The 22,314-nt window shown below is 54.6% G+C and overlaps 1 protein-coding gene across 1 annotated transcript in view; it reads right to left on the reverse strand.

Annotated features, from left to right (window-relative positions):
• Positions 1-2,718: 2,718 nt before the first annotated feature.
• The window catches only part of LOC116938319 (dmX-like protein 1), a gene marked incomplete at its 5' end in the record, with an annotated part of 85,820 nt that continues 66,224 nt past the window's right edge, over positions 2,719-22,314 (reverse strand). Inside the window, one exon of the mRNA XM_076064298.1 lies at positions 2,719-9,323. Within this exon, the coding sequence (XP_075920413.1) occupies positions 8,925-9,323 (399 nt within the window). The remainder of the gene's footprint in view (positions 9,324-22,314) is intronic.

A 22,314-nucleotide genomic window follows, 5' to 3' on the forward strand; every position in this document is an offset into this window, starting at 1 on the left:
TGGGGCTCCGCAAGCCTCTCCTCAGCGTGCCTGGCAAGGCGATGTTGAATAATCCTTGCCAGGACCTTTCCCGGCACACTGAGGAGTGAGATGCCCCTGTAGTTGTTACAATCTGTGCGGTTCCCCTTCTTAAAGAGGGGGACCACCAGGGCATCCTTCCAATCCTACGGAACCCGTCCAGTGGTCCAGATTGTTATGATGTCATGTAGGGCAGTCTGTGCACAAACGCCACCCTCCCTCAGCATTTCGCTTGGGAGATCATCTCTGCCCGCTGCCTTTCCTGGTCTCAGACTCCGGATCACCTTCAGTACTTCCTCAACCGATGGCACCTCAGTCAGCCACTCACTGGGGGTGACTTCCTCCAATATTTGAGGCACCGCAGCCTCAGAGTCATCCCCACTTTGTGCCACGATGTTTTCCTGGCTGAGGGATTTCCCCTCCCCCAGGACCTCACAGAAATGCTCAGCAAATCTACGAACCTGTTCCTGGCGGTCGGAGATTGGATCACCGTTTTTTCCCCTAATGATGGTAATAGGTGTGGCGCTGCAGGTTACTTTTTTATGGAGTTAAATAGAGATTTGTGATCGCGGGCCACTGAGGCAGACTCTATCTCCTCAGCAACCCGCGACCACTACCCATCCTTGCAGCACCTCACGGCTCTCCAAACCTCCGAGCGAAGGGTGCGGTAAGCCTCCTCATTCTCTGACGTGGGATGCTGTAGCCGATGACAGTGGGCCTTTCGCTTTTTCTCAACCATCCTGAACACCTCCTCTGTCAGCCAGGGTCTCTGGGGAGGTCTGGACCGCGTACCCAAAGCAGCCATTGCAGCTGCATGAGTCACAGTCCTAAACCTCGCCCATTTACCCTCGACATCAGGAGTGGGGGACGATGCCAACCCCAGCTGCACGCGATGATGAAATTCTCGCTTGCAACTTTCATCAGATAACTGAGACCAGGCCACCTTAGGTTGGAATGGGGTACTGGGTGTACACCCACCACCGGAGTGGAATGGCTGGTGCATCTTACAGATGACTAGTCGATGGTCAGAGGGCAGATCAGCTCCACGGTAGGTCCTGGTGTCAAGGACATGGGCTCGCATCCGCTGGTCCGTCACTATGTAGTCCAGCAGATGTTCTTGCTTGGACCCGGCATGCATCCATGATGTGTGGATGCACCGATGCCGGAACAGCGTGTTGGTAATTCCAAGCCCATGGGCTGCACAAAAATCTAGCAGCCTCCTACCGTTGTTATTGAGCTGATCTGGCCCATGCCCTCCAATCACTCCAGACCAGATGCCAGCATCATGACCAACTCGGGCATTGAAGTCACCCAACAAGATGACTCTATCCCGAGGGGCCACTTTAGCCAGCACCTGTGACAGGTCATAGAAGGCATCTGACTCATCAGCTTTGCCTGCATCCCTCCACGGATGTTCGTCTTCGGTGGGGGCATAAGTAACCACGACCACCATTCCTCGCCTCCGGTTGATGGGAAGGCGAGCCCAAAGTAGCCTGGGGCTTACAGCTTCCCACACCTCACCACCACGCTCCCACGCCCCCTTCATTCTTTTGTTCAAAAGAAGAGCCACACCCTGTTGTTTGGCAGTCTGCTGCCCCGAGTAGAGGACTGTCCACCCCTCACTCACCCACTCACTCACCCACCCAGTCACTCATCCACTCACTCACCTACCCACTCACCGACTCACCCACTCACCTACCCACTCACCGACTCACTCACCCACTCGCACACTCACCAACTCACCCACTCGCACACTCACCAACTCACTCACCAACTCACACATTCACTCACCCACTCAGCCACCCACTCACTCACCCACTCACTCACCCACTCACCAACTCACCCACTCACCCACTCGCACACTCACCAACTCACACACTCACTCGCCCACCCACTCACTCACCCACTCAGCCACCCACTCACTCACCCATTCGCACACTCACCAACTCACCCACTCGCACACTCACCAACTCACACACTCACCCAACAACTTATACGCTCACCCACACACACACTCGCACACTCACCCACACTCACCCACACACCAACTCACCCACCCACACACTCAACTCCTCACTCACCTGCACACTGATGCACTCACCCACCATCACACCCACCATCACGCCCACCCATTCACGCATCATCACCACCACCACCACCACAACACATCACTACATCACCACTACACCATCACCACATCATCACTCGACAGGGGTGTTTTTATTGGTTCACGTTACAGAGAACATCGCGTTGGGCTAAGAGCAGCAGCATCAACATCACAACATCAACATCACAACATCAACATCACAACATCAACCACAGCATCACAAGAGCCAATAATGATGGCCACCCTATAACTCCCCCATAGCCCCCATAGTGCCCTATAGTCCCCTACAGCCCCCCATAACTCCCCTACAGCTCCCCTATAGCCACCCATATTGCCCTATAGATCACCTACGGTTCCTAAATAGATTCACTATCCTCGCCCCTATAGCCCCCTCTCCTCGCCCCTATTGCCTCCCAGTCCCCTATAGCCCCCCTATCCTTGCCCCTATTGCTCCCCATAGCCCCCCTATTGCCCTCTCAAGATCCCCCACAGCTCCCCTATTACCTCCGACCCCCTCCCCCTATTCTCGCCCCCATCATCCCCCCACAGGCCCCTATAGCCCCCCCCCCTAATCTACCCCCCCCCCCCCCACCACCACCACCCCCCACGGCAAGGAGGGAGTTCCGTTTCTTTCACAGCCCATCCGCGGGTAATCCACCAACCCCCTCCACACCCCCACACACAAAGCTAAAGCTCCCCCGTCTAGCCCAGGGTGGGCGGTAGGGGGCAAGTGCCGTTAGCAGCATCAGTGTCTACGAGTGGTGACGGCGGTGTTTCCAGCACCACGCACGGCCGTCTTTGTCTCTCCCACAGTGCTAGCGATGTTTACGGCACCGCCGCTACACCAGGTCACTCAGTTGAGGCCGAGTCGACCTAGGGGAGGCCCAGGACCGGTTCAGATAATCGTCACCGTTGGTTGTTGGCCCGTTGATTGCGGGGAATGGAACTCGGGTCGCCGGGTTCGTAGCGCAGCGTAGCGCTACCCGCTACACTACGCACACGGACACACGCAGAGACACACACACACACGCAGAGACACACACATAGACACACACAGACACAGAGACACACACAGAAACACACACACAGACACACACACACGCAGAGACACACACACACACAGACACACACAGACACACACACACACGCAGAGACACACACACAGAGACACACACATAGACACACACAGAGACACACACACAGAGACACAAACACAGAGACACACACATAGACACACACAGACACACACACACACGCAGAGACACACACAGACAGAGACACACACACATAGACACACACAGACACAGAGACACACACAGAAACACACACACAGACACACACACACGCAGAGACACACACACACACAGACACACACAGACACACACACACACGCAGAGACACACACGCAGAGACACACACATAGACACACACAGAGACACACACACAGAGACACAAACACAGAGACACACACATAGACACACACAGACACACACACACACGCAGAGACACACACAGACAGAGACACACACACATAGACACACACAGACACAGAGACACACACAGAAACACACACACAGACACACACACACGCAGAGACACACACACACACAGACACACACAGACACACACACACACGCAGAGACACACACGCAGAGACACACACATAGACACACACAGAGACACACACACAGAGACACAAACACAGAGACACACACATAGACACACACAGACACACACACACACGCAGAGACACACACAGACAGAGACACACACACATAGACACACACAGACACAGAGACACACACAGAAACACACACACAGACACACACACACGCAGAGACACACACACACACAGACACACACAGACACACACACACACGCAGAGACACACACGCAGAGACACACACATAGACACACACAGAGACACACACACAGAGACACAAACACAGAGACACACACATAGACACACACAGACACACACACACACGCAGAGACACACACAGACAGAGACACACACACAGAGACACACACAGAGACACACACACAGAGACACACACACAGAGACACACACACAGAGACAGACACACACACACAGACACACACACAGAGACACACACACAGAGACACACACACAGAGACACACACACACAGAGACAGACACACACACACAGACACACACACAGAGACACACACACAGAGACACACACACAGAGACAAACACAGACACACACACAGAGACACACACAGAGACAAACACAGACACACACACAGAGACACACACAGAGACACACACACACGCAGAGACACACACACACAGAGACACACACACAGAGACACACACACAGAGACACACAAACACAGACACACACACAGAGACACACAAACACAGACACACACACAGAGACACATAGACACAGACACACACAAAGACACACACAGACACACACACAGAGACATACACAAGAGACACACACACACAAAGACACAGAGACAGACACACACACAGAGACACACACACACACAAACAAAAACCACCAGTCCCCACTAAGTGGCGGTGACGTCACCACGGCGCTTGTGCCAGGCTAGGTGCACGTTGAGGCCACGTGAAGTGTCGAACGCCCGCCGGGACAGACCCAGCAGGTGCCATGGGTTGTGCTGCTGTGCCAGGCTAGGTGCATGAGAAGGTCACGGGGCAGACACAGCAGGTGCCATGGGTTGTGCTGCTGTACCAGGCTAGGTGCATGAGGTCACGGGACAGACCCAGCAGGTGCCAGGCTAGGTGGATGAGGAGGTCGTCACGGGGCAGACCCAGCAGGTGCCATGAGTTGTACTGCTGTGCCAGGCTAGGTGCATGAGGTCACGGGGCAGACCCTGCAGGTGCCACGGGTCGACTGAGATGACTGGCCGATGCACCACCTATGCCCCCTAATGTGCCAACTCGCTGCGTTTTAGCAGCCAGGCGCTCCGCTCGTTGTTGTGAGCGTCGCTCCTCCGCCCTCCGTTGTTGTTGTTGTTGTTGGACGGGCGACTTCCTCCGACCGCCCAGTAGCCTCACGGTGCACCTAGCCTGGCACTGCACAGTAGCAGCAGCGTCCTTCACGAGCCTCCTCCTCCAGAGAGGCCGCTGGTACCGGTCATCGGCAAGTCCACTCAGCTCCACGTCCTCCTGTACCACATCACTCCATCTCTTCTCTAGCCCGTGCCGCGCCCGTTTAGCCCCCTCGATCCGGCCAAACAAAAGCTGTTTAGGCACGCGGTGACTTGGCATGCGGGCTACGTGACCCAGCCAACGCAGCCTTGCCTGCCGGAGGAGCTCAGCGATGGGAATGTGTCCAGATCTTTCAAGGATTTTTGAGCTCCTCACACAATCCACGCCTGCTGGTTAAACCCAGGATGGATCGTAGGCAGGGCCAGCCTGAATGTTTGTAACCGGCGAAGATGTTCCATTAGGGGGGGGTTCACGTTTCGCAAGCGTAGAGAAGGGAGGGAATGACCGTGGCCGAGAAGACCTGAAGCTTCGTGCAGAGCGACAGACCAGGTAGCTTCCACACAGCGTTACGCAACCGATGAAAAGATATTGCCGCTCGACTGATTCGGAGTGAGACCTCTCACACTGCCCAGGTATGGGAAACTCTCCACTCTCTCCACAACTGCCCCATCACCGATTGGGAGTTGTGGGGGTGGAGTGTCCGATGGTACAAAATACCCAGGCAGGTGCTTTGTTTTGGTGGGGCTGATGGTAAGGCCCCACCTCTTAGTGGCACGCTCCAGTCTCAGCAGCAGCGTCTCCAACTCCTCCTCTGAGTGAGCGGCAATTAGGAAATCATCGGCATACATAACGTGGTTGACCAATAGGGAGCCATCCCTTGACCGCACCTGGGCATCGATCAGCCTCCCATTGTATCTGTATCAGATGGAGATTCCTCCGGTACAGCCATCAAAGGCTTCACGAACTACGTGGTCGAAAAAGATGTGAAATAATGTGGGAGCCAGAGGACATCCCAAGGTGTACAGGGTATGGCTCTGACTCCCGGCCACGTAGTTTTACCCGGGCCCGCTCACCATTATGAAGGTCCTTAATGATCGTGAGCAGAGGGTCAGGGACTCCAAAAGCACGAAGAACAACCCAGAGCCCAGGCCTACTGATGGTATCATAGGCCTTGATCGGGTCAATAAAGCAGAGATGTAGGTCTTGTTGGAATTCCCTACACCTCTGCTGTAGCAGACGGACAGAAAATATGGCATCCGTGCAGGACCGCCCTTTCCTGAAACCGCATTGGGGCTCCGCAAGCCTCTCCTCAGCGCGCCTGGCAAGGCGATGTTGAAAAATCCTTGCCAGGACCTTTCCCGGCCTCACACTGAGGAGTGAGATGCCCCTGTAGTTGTTACAGTCTGTGCGGTCCCCCTTCTTAAAGAGGGGGGACCACCAGGGCATCCTCTCCCAATCCTGCGGAAGCCGTCCAGCGGTCCAGACTGTCGTTACGATCTAGGGATCTCCTCCGCCCACCACCAAAAAAATTCGAGAATAGGTTTTCCCCGGCCGTGCTGACATGCAAAAACACCAAACTGAAACCTTTCACAAGGAATCACGTCTGCACGAAACCACAATGCTCTTGGTCAGCATGCACACAAGAAACAACCTCTTGATAGTATGATGATGCGTTGTCCTTGAAACTGATTGGTTTACACCAGAGACAGCTGAATTCCGAGCCACAAGGCGTACACAGCACAAATACTCAAGCGGTGCGTACGCACGTTAACGCCTTGGGTTTGTGATGGACAGACACCCACACACGTACACAAGTATACACACACTCAGACACACACACGTGTATATACACACACACGTGTACATACACACACGTACACACGTATACACACACTCAGACACACACGTGTATATACACACACGTGTACATACACACACGTACACACTCAGACACACCTGTGTACACGCACACACACGTACACATGTATACACACACTCAGACACACACACACACGTGTATATACACACGTGTACATACACACACGTACACACGTATACACACACTCAGACACACACGTATACACACACTCGTGTACATACACACACGTACACACGTATACACACACTCAGACACACACACACGTGTATATACACACACACGTGTACATACACACACGTACACACGTATACACACACTCAGAGACACACACACACGTGTATATACACACACACACGTGTACATACACACACGTACACACGTATACACACACTCAGACACACACACACGTGTATACACACACACACGTGTACATACACACACGTACACACGTATACACACACTCAGACACACACACGTGTATATACACACACACGTGTACATACACGTGTACACATGCACACACACACGTACACACTCAGACACACGCACACACACGTACACACACTCAGACACACCCGTGTACACACACGCACACACACACACACAGACACACACACGTGTACACACACACGCGCGCACACACGCGTACACACACGCACAAAGACAAAGATCCCCCATATAGCCTTAACAGACAGTAGGGGCAAGTGCTGTTAGCGAGCACCTATGAAGGCCGGAACGGCACACGAGGGGGTGGGTGGCCAGCACCACGCCCGACCGCCTTTGTCTCCCTAGTGGCGATGTTTACTACACCACCGCTATACCAGGTACTCATTTGAGGCTGAGTCGACCTAGGGGAGGCCCGGGACCGGTTCAGATAATCGTCACTGGTGTTGGCCGTGAGCGGGAATCGAACCCGGGTCGCCAGGTTCATAGCGCAGCGTAGCGCTAACCACTACACTACCGCTCCCCACACACACACAGACACACACAGACACACAGACACACACAGACACACAGAGACACGCACAGACACACACAGATACACAGACACACAACAACAACAACCGCCATTCGCCACTAAGTGGCGGTGACGTCACCACGACGCTTGTACCAGGCTATGTGCACCCTGAGGCCACGTGAAGTGTCGAACGCCCGCTGGCAGGAGGTCACGGGGCAGACCCAGGTGCCACGGGTCGACTGACTGAGATGACTGGCTGATGCACCACCTGTGCCCCCTACTGTGCCAACCTGCTGTGCTTTAGCCACCCGGTGCTCCGCTCGTTGTTGTGACACACACACACACACACAGACACACACACGCACTGACACGCACACACACACACACAGACACACACACGTGTACACACGCACACACACACGTGTACACAGACACACACACACGTGTACACAGACACACGTGTACACAGACACACACACACACATGTGTACACAGACACACACACACGTGTACACAGACACACGTGTACACAGACACACACACACGTGTACACAGACACACACACACGTGTACACAGACACACGTGTACACAGACACACACACACACATGTGTACACAGACACACACACACGTGTACACAGACACACGTGTACACAGACACACACACACGTGTACACAGACACACATACACGTGTACACAGACACACGTGTACACAGACACACACACACACGTGTACACACGCGCACACACGTACACAGGCACGCGCACACGCGTACACACGCACACGTGTACACACACACACGCGTACACACGCACGCGCACACACACGTGTACACACGCACACGTGTACACACACACAGACACACACACAGACACACACGTGTACACACACACAGACACACACACAGACACACACATGTACACACACACGCGTACACACGTACACACACACGCGTGTACATCTCTCCCTCCCTAGCTGACCAGCGGTGGTGCCACACCACCACCACCGGCACCACCACCACCGCCACCACCACCGGCACCACCACCGCCACCGGCACCACCACGGGCGCCGGCAGTGCCGTGCAGGCCGTAGGCGGGTGGCAGGACCCTCATCTTGAGCGTGCCGTCGGCCCCGCACGACAACAGCCGCCGAGCCGGGGGCCCGAGGCCCCCCCACGGCGCCGCCTTTGCCGCCCCGGCACCGGCACCGGCGCCGGCACCGGCACCGGCGTTGCCGGGGGTGCGGACGCAGGCGGCGGCGGTGACTCCGGCGTTGCCGCCGCCGACGCCGTGCCGGAAGAGGGAGGCGGAGAGGCGGGCGTGGTCAGCGCACAGGGTCACCAGGAGGGACGCGTCCGGGACACTCCACACCTACACATAGACACATAGACACAGTCACATAGACACAGTCACACATAGACACACACACACAGGGTCACCAGGAGGGACGCGTCCGGGACACTCCACACCTACACATAGACATAGACACATAGACACATAGACACACACACACAGGGTCACCAGGAGGGACGCGTCCGGGACACTCCACACCTACATAGACATAGACACAGACACATAGACACAGTCACATAGACACACACACACACAGGGTCACCAGGAGGGACGCGTCCGGGACACTCCACACCTACATAGTCACAGTCACATAGACACAGTCACATAGACACACACACAGTCACACACACAGGGTCACACACAGGGTCACACACACACACAGGGTCACCAGGAGGGACGCGTCGGGGACACTCCACACCTACACATACAGTCACACACAGTGTCACATAGACACAGTCACACACACACACAGGGTCACCAGGAGGGACGCGTCGGGGACACTCCACACCTACATAGTCACATAGACACATAGACACACAGTCACATAGACACACACACACAGGGTCACCAGGAGGGACGCGTCGGGGACACTCCACACCTACATAGTCACATAGACACATAGACACACAGTCACATAGACACACACACACAGGGTCACCAGGAGGGACGCGTCCGGGACACTCCACACCTACATAGACATAGACACAGTGTCACATAGACACAGTCACATAGACACACACACACACACAGGGTCACCAGGAGGGACGCGTCCGGGACACTCCACACCTACATAGACATAGACACAGTTTCACATAGACACAGTCACATAGACACACACACACACACAGGGTCACCAGGAGGGACGCGTCCGGGACACTCCACACCTACATAGACACATAGACACAGTCACATAGACACAGTCACATAGACACACACACACAGGGTCACCAGGAGGGACGCGTCCGGGACACTCCACACCTACACATAGACACACAGTGTCACACACACACACACACAGTGTCACACACACACACACACAGTGTCACACACACACACACACAGTGTCACACACACACACACACAGTGTCACACACACACAGGGTCACCAGGAGGGACGCGTCGGGGACACTCCACACCTACACATAGACACACAGTCACATAGACACAGTGTCACATAGACACACACACACACAGTGTCACACACACACAGTGTCACACACAGGGTCACCAGGAGGGACGCGTCGGGGACACTCCACACCTACATAGACATAGACACATAGACACAGTCACATAGACACAGTCACATAGACACACACACACAGGGTCACCAGGAGGGACGCGTCGGGGACACTCCACACCTACATAGACACAGTCACATAGACACAGACACATAGACACACACACACAGGGTCACCAGGAGGGACGCGTCGGGGACACTCCACACCTACATAGACATAGTCACATAGACAAACAGACACACAGTCACACACACACAGGGTCACCAGGAGGGACGCGTCGGGGACACTCCACACCTACATAGACATAGTCACATAGACAAACAGACACACAGTCACACACACACAGGGTCACCAGGAGGGACGCGTCGGGGACACTCCACACCTACATAGACATAGTCACATAGACAAACAGACACACAGTCACACACACACAGGGTCACCAGGAGGGACGCGTCGGGGACACTCCACACCTACATAGACATAGTCACATAGACAAACAGACACACAGTCACACACACACAGGGTCACCAGGAGGGACGCGTCCGGGACACTCCACACCTACATAGACATAGTCACATAGACAAACAGACACACAGTCACACACACACAGGGTCACCAGGAGGGACGCGTCGGGGACACTCCACACCTACATAGACATAGTCACATAGACAAACAGACACACAGTCACACACACACAGGGTCACCAGGAGGGACGCGTCCGGGACACTCCACACCTACATAGACACACAGACACACAGACACAGTGTCACATAGACACAGTCACACACACAGGGTCACACACAGGGTCACCAGGAGGGACGCGTCGGGGACACTCCACACCTACACAGTACACACAGTGTCACATAGACACACACACACAGGGTCACCAGGAGGGACGCGTCGGGGACACTCCACACCTACACAGTACACACAGTGTCACATAGACACACACACACATAGACACAGTCACATAGACACACACACACAGGGTCACCAGGAGGGACGCGTCGGGGACACTCCACACCTACACAGTACACACAGTGTCACATAGACACACACACACATAGACACAGTCACATAGACACACACACACAGGGTCACCAGGAGGGACGCGTCGGGGACACTCCACACCTACACACACAGTCACATAGACACAGTGTCACATAGACACACACACACACAGGGTCACCAGGAGGGACGCGTCCGGGACACTCCACACCTACATATACAGTCACACACAGTCACATAGACACACACACACACAGGGTCACCAGGAGGGACGCGTCAGGGACACTCCACACCTACATAGACACAGTGTCACATAGACACATAGACACAGTGTCACACACACACACACAGGGTCACCAGGAGGGACGCGTCCGGGACACTCCACACCTACATATACAGTCACACACAGTCACATAGACACACACACACACAGGGTCACCAGGAGGGACGCGTCGGGGACACTCCACACCTACACATAGACACAGTCACATACACACAGTGTCACATAGACACATAGACACACACACACAGGGTCACCAGGAGGGATGCGTCGGGGACACTCCACACCTACACATAGACACAGTCACATAGACACAGTGTCACATAGACACACACACACACAGGGTCACCAGGAGGGACGCGTCCGGGACACTCCACACCTACACATAGACATAGACACAGTCACATAGACACAGTGTCACATAGACACAGTGTCACATAGACACAGTGTCACATAGACACAGTGTCACATAGACACACACACACAGGGTCACACACACACAGGGTCACCAGGAGGGACGCGTCGGGGACACTCCACACCTACATAGACATAGACACATAGACACAGTCACATAGACACAGTCACATAGACACATAGACACACACACAGGGTCACCAGGAGGGACGCGTCGGGGACACTCCACACCTACAGAGTACACACACACACACATAGACACAGTGTCACACACACACACACAGGGTCACACACAGGGTCACCAGGAGGGACGCGTCGGGGACACTCCACACCTACATAGACACACAGTGTCACATAGACACACACACAGTCACACAGACACACACAGGGTCACACACACACAGGGTCACCAGGAGGGACGCGTCGGGGACACTCCACACCTACACATAGACACAGTGTCACATAGACACACACACACACAGGGTCACACACAGGGTCACCAGGAGGGACGCGTCGGGGACACTCCACACCTACATAGACACAGTGTCACATAGACACACAGGGTCACCAGGAGGGACGCGTCGGGGACACTCCACACCTACACATAGACACATAGACACAGTCACATAGACACAGTCACATAGACACACACACACAGGGTCACCAGGAGGGACGCGTCGGGGACACTCCACACCTACACATAGACACAGTCACATAGACACACAGGGTCACCAGGAGGGACGCGTCGGGGACACTCCACACCTACACATAGACACATAGACACAGTCACATAGACACAGTCACATAGACACACACACACAGGGTCACCAGGAGGGACGCGTCGGGGACACTCCACACCTACACACACAGTGTCACATAGACACAGTCACATAGACACACACAGGGTCACCAGGAGGGACGCGTCGGGGACACTCCACACCTACACAGTACACACATAGACACATAGACACAGTGTCACACACACACACACAGGGTCACACACAGGGTCACCAGGAGGGACGCGTCGGGGACACTCCACACCTACATAGACACACAGTGTCACATAGACACACACACAGTCACATAGACACACACAGGGTCACACACACACAGGGTCACCAGGAGGGACGCGTCGGGGACACTCCACACCTACACATAGACACAGTGTCACATAGACACACACACACACAGGGTCACACACAGGGTCACCAGGAGGGACGCGTCGGGGACACTCCACACCTACATAGACACAGTGTCACATAGACACACAGGGTCACCAGGAGGGACGCGTCGGGGACACTCCACACCTACACATAGACACATAGACACAGTCACATAGACACAGTCACATAGACACACACACACAGGGTCACCAGGAGGGACGCGTCGGGGACACTCCACACCTACACATAGACACAGTCACATAGACACACAGGGTCACCAGGAGGGACGCGTCGGGGACACTCCACACCTACACATAGACACATAGACACAGTCACATAGACACAGTCACATAGACACACACACACAGGGTCACCAGGAGGGACGCGTCGGGGACACTCCACACCTACACACACAGTGTCACATAGACACAGTCACATAGACACACACAGGGTCACCAGGAGAGACGCGTCGGGGACACTCCACACCTACACAGTACACACATAGACACATAGACACAGTGTCACACACACACACACAGGGTCACACACAGGGTCACCAGGAGGGACGCGTCCGGGACACTCCACACCTACACATAGACACACAGTGTCACATAGACACAGTCACATAGACACAGACACATAGACACACACACACAGTGTCACACACACACACATAGACACAGTCACATAGACACATAGACACATAGACACACACACACAGGGTCACCAGGAGGGACGCGTCCGGGACACTCCACACCTACACACACACACATAGACACAGTCACATAGACACATAGACACATAGACACACACACACAGGGTCACCAGGAGGGACGCGTCCGGGACACTCCACACCTACACACACACACATAGACACAGTCACATAGACACATAGACACATAGACACACACACAGGGTCACCAGGAGGGACGCGTCGGGGACACTCCACACCTACATAGACATAGACACAGTGTCACACATAGACACATAGACACATAGACACACACAGGGTCACACACACACAGTGTCACACACACACACATAGACACAGTCACATAGACACATAGACACATAGACACACACACACAGGGTCACCAGGAGGGACGCGTCCGGGACACTCCACACCTACACACACACACATAGACACAGTCACATAGACACATAGACACATAGACACACACACACAGGGTCACCAGGAGGGACGCGTCCGGGACACTCCACACCTACACACACACACATAGACACAGTCACATAGACACATAGACACACACACACAGGGTCACCAGGAGGGACGCGTCGGGGACACTCCACACCTACATAGACACAGTCACACATAGACACAGTCACATAGACACAGTCACACACAGTCACACACACACACACAGTGTCACACACACACAGGGTCACCAGGAGGGACGCGTCGGGGACACTCCACACCTACATAGACACAGTGTCACATAGACACACAGTGTCACATAGACACACAGTGTCACACACACACACAGGGTCACCAGGAGGGACGCGTCCGGGACACTCCACACCTACACAGTACACACAGTCACATAGACACAGTCACATAGTGTCACACACACACACAGGGTCACCAGGAGGGACGCGTCCGGGACACTCCACACCTACAGTCACACAGTCACACAGTCACACACAGACACATAGACACACACACAGTCACACACACAGTCACACACACACACAGGGTCACCAGGAGGGACGCGTCCGGGACACTCCACACCTACATAGACATAGACACAGTCACACACAGACACAGTCACACACACACACAGTCACACACACACACACACAGGGTCACCAGGAGGGACGCGTCGGGGACACTCCACACCTACACACACACAGACACAGTGTCACACACAGGGTCACCAGGAGGGACGCGTCGGGGACACTCCACACCTACACATAGACACAGTCACATAGACACAGTCACATAGACACACAGGGTCACACACAGTGTCACACACAGTCACACACAGGGTCACCAGGAGGGACGCGTCCGGGACACTCCACACCTACATAGACACAGTCACACATAGACACACACAGTCACATAGACACACACACAGTGTCACACACACACAGGGTCACCAGGAGGGACGCGTCGGGGACACTCCACACCTACAGACACACAGTCACACACAGTCACACACAGGGTCACCAGGAGGGACGCGTCGGGGACACTCCACACCTACACAGTACACACACACACACACAGTCACACACACAGTCACACACACACAGTCACATAGACACACACAGGGTCACCAGGAGGGACGCGTCCGGGACACTCCACACCTACATAGACACAGTAACACATAGACACACAGTCACATAGACACAGTCACATAGACACACACACAGGGTCACCAGGAGGGACGCGTCCGGGACACTCCACACCTACACATAGACACACACACACAGTCACACACACACACACAGTGTCACACACACACACAGGGTCACCAGGAGGGACGCGTCGGGGACACTCCACACCTACATAGACATAGACACAGTCACATAGACACACATAGACACACACACAGGGTCACCAGGAGGGACGCGTCCGGGACACTCCACACCTACACATAGACACAGTCACATAGACACACAGTCACATAGACACAGTGTCACATAGACACAGTCACACACAGGGTCACCAGGAGGGACGCGTCCGGGACACTCCACACCTACACATAGACACAGTCACACACACAGTGTCACACACACACACAGGGTCACCAGGAGGGACGCGTCCGGGACACTCCACACCTACACAGTACACACACACACACAGTCACACACACAGTCACACACACACAGTCACACACACACAGGGTCACCAGGAGGGACGCGTCCGGGACACTCCACACCTACATAGACACACAGTGTCACATAGACACATAGACACAGTCACACAGTCACATAGACACACAGTCACACACACACACAGGGTCACCAGGAGGGACGCGTCCGGGACACTCCACACCTACACAGTACACACACACACAGTCACACACACACAGTCACACACACACAGGGTCACCAGGAGGGACGCGTCCGGGACACTCCACACCTACATAGACATAGACACATAGACACAGTCACATAGACACATAGACACACACACACAGGGTCACCAGGAGGGACGCGTCCGGGACACTCCACACCTACACAGTACACACAGTCACATAGACACAGTCACATAGTGTCACACACACACACAGGGTCACCAGGAGGGACGCGTCCGGGACACTCCACACCTACACATAGACACATAGACACATAGACACAGTCACATAGACACACACACACAGTCACACACACACACAGGGTCACCAGGAGGGACGCGTCCGGGACACTCCACACCTACATAGACACAGTGTCACATAGACACACAGTCACATAGACACAGTCACATAGACACACACACAGGGTCACCAGGAGGGACGCGTCCGGGACACTCCACACCTACACATAGACACATAGACACATAGACACAGTCACATAGACACACACACACAGTCACACACACACACAGGGTCACCAGGAGGGACGCGTCCGGGACACTCCACACCTACATAGACACAGTGTCACATAGACACACAGTCCCATAGACACAGTCACATAGACACACACACAGGGTCACCAGGAGGGACGCGTCGGGGACACTCCACACCTACATAGACACACAGTCACATAGACACAGTCACATAGACACAGTCACACAGACACAGTCACACAGTCACACACACAGTGTCACACACAGGGTCACCAGGAGGGACGCGTCGGGGACACTCCACACCTACATAGACACACATAGACACACAGACACACACACACACACAGTCACAAACACACACAGGGTCACCAGGAGGGACGCGTCGGGGACACTCCACACCTACACATAGACACAGTCACATAGACACAGTCACATAGACACACAGGGTCACCAGGAGGGACGCGTCCGGGACACTCCACACCTACACATAGACACAGTCACATAGACACACAGGGTCACCAGGAGGGACGCGTCCGGGACACTCCACACCTACACATAGACACAGTCACATAGACACAGTCACACACACACAGTGTTACACACACACAGTCACACACACACAGGGTCACCAGGAGGGACGCGTCGGGGACACTCCACACCTACACACACAGTCACATAGACACACACACACACAGGGTCACACACAGGGTCACACACAGTGTCACACACACACACAGGGTCACCAGGAGGGACGCGTCCGGGACACTCCACACCTACATAGACACAGTGTCACATAGACACAGTCACATAGACACACACACACAGGGTCACACACAGGGTCACCAGGAGGGACGCGTCGGGGACACTCCACACCTACATAGACATAGACACAGTCACATAGACACACACACACAGGGTCACCAGGAGGGACGCGTCCGGGACACTCCACACCTACATAGACATAGACACAGTCACATAGACACACACACACAGGGTCACCAGGAGGGACGCGTCCGGGACACTCCACACCTACACACACAGTGTCACACATAGACACAGTCACATAGACACACACAGTGTCACACACACACACAGGGTCACACACATAGACACACACACAGGGTCACCAGGAGGGACGCGTCCGGGACACTCCACACCTACACAGTACACACAGTGTCACATAGACACAGTCACACACAGTCACATAGACACACACACAGTGTCACACACACACAGGGTCACCAGGAGGGACGCGTCGGGGACACTCCACACCTACATAGACATAGACACATAGACACAGTCACATAGACACACACACAGGGTCACCAGGAGGGACGCGTCGGGGACACTCCACACCTACACATAGACACAGTCACATAGACACAGTCACACACACACACACAGTGTCACACACACACACAGGGTCACACACAGGGTCACACACAGGGTCACCAGGAGGGACGCGTCGGGGACACTCCACACCTACATAGACACACAGGGTCACACAGTCACACACACACACACAGTGTCACACACACACAGTCACACACACACAGGGTCACCAGGAGGGACGCGTCGGGGACACTCCACACCTACACAGTACACACACACACACAGTCACACACACACAGGGTCACCAGGAGCGACGCGTCGGGGACACTCCACACCTACACAGTACACACACACAGGGTCACCAGGAGGGACGCGTCGGGGACACTCCACACCTACACATAGACAGTCCACACACAGTCACACACACAGTCACACACACACAGTCACACACACACACAGGGTCACCAGGAGGGACGCGTCGGGGACACTCCACACCTACACACACACACAGTCACACAGTCACATAGACACACACAGTCACACACAGTCACACACAGGGTCACCAGGAGGGACGCGTCCGGGACACTCCACACCTACACAGTACACACACACAGGGTCACCAGGAGGGACGCGTCGGGGACACTCCACACCTACACATAGACACAGTGTCACACACAGACACATAGACACAGTGTCACACACACACACAGGGTCACCAGGAGGGACGCGTCTGGGACACTCCACACCTACATAGACACACAGTGTCACACACAGTCACACAGTCACATAGACACACACAGTGTCACACACACACACAGGGTCACACACATAGACACACACACAGGGTCACCAGGAGGGACGCGTCCGGGACACTCCACACCTACATAGACACACATAGTCACATAGACACACAGTCACATAGACACAGTCACACATAGACACAGTCACATAGACACAGTCACATAGACACAGTCACATAGACACACACACACACAGTGTCACACACAGGGTCACCAGGAGGGACGCGTCCGGGACACTCCACACCTACATAGACATAGACACATAGACACAGTCACACACACACACAGTCACACACACACACACACAGGGTCACCAGGAGGGACGCGTCCGGGACACTCCACACCTACACACACAGTCACACACAGTCACACACAGTCACATAGACACACAGTCACACACACACACAGGGTCACCAGGAGGGATGCGTCCGGGACACTCCACACCTACAGTCAGTCACACATAGACACATAGACACAGTCACATAGACACAGTCACACAGACACACACACAGTACACACATAGACACACACACACAGGGTCACCAGGAGGGACGCGTCGGGGACACTCCACACCTACATAGACATAGACACATAGACACAGTCACATAGACACACACACACAGGGTCACACACACACACAGGGTCACCAGGAGGGACGCGTCGGGGACACTCCACACCTACATAGACACAGTCACATAGACACAGTCACATAGACACAGTCACATAGACACAGTCACATAGCCACAGTCACATAGACACACACACAGGGTCACCAGGAGGGACGCGTCCGGGACACTCCACACCTACATAGACACACAGTGTCACACATAGACACAGTCACATAGACACACACACACAGGGTCACACACAGGGTCACCAGGAGGGACGCGTCCGGGACACTCCACACCTACATAGACACACAGTGTCACACATAGACAGAGTCACATAGACACACACACACACAGGGTCACACACAGGGTCACCAGGAGGGACGCGTCCGGGACACTCCACACCTACACACACACAGACACATAGACACAGTCACATAGACACAGTCACACACAGGGTCACACACAGGGTCACCAGGAGGGACGCGTCCGGGACACTCCACACCTACATAGACACAGTGTCACATAGACACAGTCACATAGACAGTCACATAGACACATAGACACACACACAGGGTCACCAGGAGGGACGCGTCCGGGACACTCCACACCTACAGTCAGTCACACATAGACACAGTCACATAGACACAGTCACACACACACACACAGTGTCACACACAGGGTCACCAGGAGGGACGCGTCCGGGACACTCCACACCTACATAGACATAGACACAGTCACACATAGACACACACACAGGGTCACCAGGAGGGACGCGTCCGGGACACTCCACACCTACATAGACATAGACACAGTCACACATAGACACACACACAGGGTCACCAGGAGGGACGCGTCCGGGACACTCCACACCTACATAGACATAGACACAGTCACACATAGACACACACACAGGGTCACCAGGAGGGACGCGTCCGGGACACTCCACACCTACATAGACACAGACACATAGACACACAGTCACATAGACACAGTCACATAGACACAGTGTCACACACACACAGGGTCACCAGGAGGGACGCGTCCGGGACACTCCACACCTACATAGACACACAGTGTCACACATAAACACAGTCACATAGACACACACACACACAGGGTCACACACAGGGTCACCAGGAGGGACGCGTCCGGGACACTCCACACCTACACACACACAGACACATAGACACAGTCACATAGACACAGTCACACACAGGGTCACACACAGGGTCACCAGGAGGGACGCGTCCGGGACACTCCACACCTACATAGACACAGACACATAGACACACAGTCACATAGACACAGTCACATAGACACAGTGTCACACACACACAGGGTCACCAGGAGGGACGCGTCCGGGACACTCCACACCTACATAGACACACAGTGTCACACATAAACACAGTCACATAGACACACACACACACAGGGTCACACACAGGGTCACCAGGAGGGACGCGTCCGGGACACTCCACACCTACATAGACACACAGTGTCACACATAGACACAGTCACATAGACACAGTCACACACACAGTGTCACACACACACAGGGTCACCAGGAGGGACGCGTCGGGGACACTCCACACCTACATAGACACAGTCACATAGACACAGTCACATAGACACAGTCACATAGACACACACACAGGGTCACCAGGAGGGACGCGTCCGGGACACTCCACACCTACATAGACACACAGTGTCACACATAGACACAGTCACATAGACACACACACACACAGGGTCACACACAGGGTCACCAGGAGGGACGCGTCCGGGACACTCCACACCTACACACACACAGACACATAGACACAGTCACATAGACACAGTCACACACAGGGTCACACACAGGGTCACCAGGAGAGACGCGTCCGGGACACTCCACACCTACATAGACACAGTGTCACATAGACACAGTCACATAGACAGTCACATAGACACATAGACACACACACAGGGTCACCAGGAGGGACGCGTCCGGGACACTCCACACCTACAGTCAGTCACACATAGACACAGTCACATAGACACAGTCACACACACACACACAGTGTCACACACAGGGTCACCAGGAGGGACGCGTCCGGGACACTCCACACCTACATAGACACAGTCACACATAGACACACACACAGGGTCACCAGGAGGGACGCGTCCGGGACACTCCACACCTACATAGACATAGACACAGTCACACATAGACACACACACAGGGTCACCAGGAGGGACGCGTCCGGGACACTCCACACCTACATAGACATAGACACAGTCACACATAGACACACACACAGGGTCACCAGGAGGGACGCGTCCGGGACACTCCACACCTACATAGACACAGACACATAGACACACAGTCACATAGACACAGTCACATAGACACAGTGTCACACACACACAGGGTCACCAGGAGGGACGCGTCCGGGACACTCCACACCTACATAGACACACAGTGTCACACATAAACACAGTCACATAGACACACACACACACAGGGTCACACACAGGGTCACCAGGAGGGACGCGTCCGGGACACTCCACACCTACATAGACACACAGTGTCACACATAGACACAGTCACATAGACACAGTCACACACACAGTGTCACACACACACAGGGTCAC

The sequence above is a fragment of the Petromyzon marinus genome, unplaced genomic scaffold (assembly GCF_048934315.1).
Source record: "Petromyzon marinus isolate PM22_M1 ecotype Great Lakes invasive population unplaced genomic scaffold, UKy_Petmar_22M1.pri1.0 PM_Scaffold_374, whole genome shotgun sequence".
In the NCBI taxonomy this organism is placed as follows: domain Eukaryota; kingdom Metazoa; phylum Chordata; class Hyperoartia; order Petromyzontiformes; family Petromyzontidae; genus Petromyzon; species Petromyzon marinus.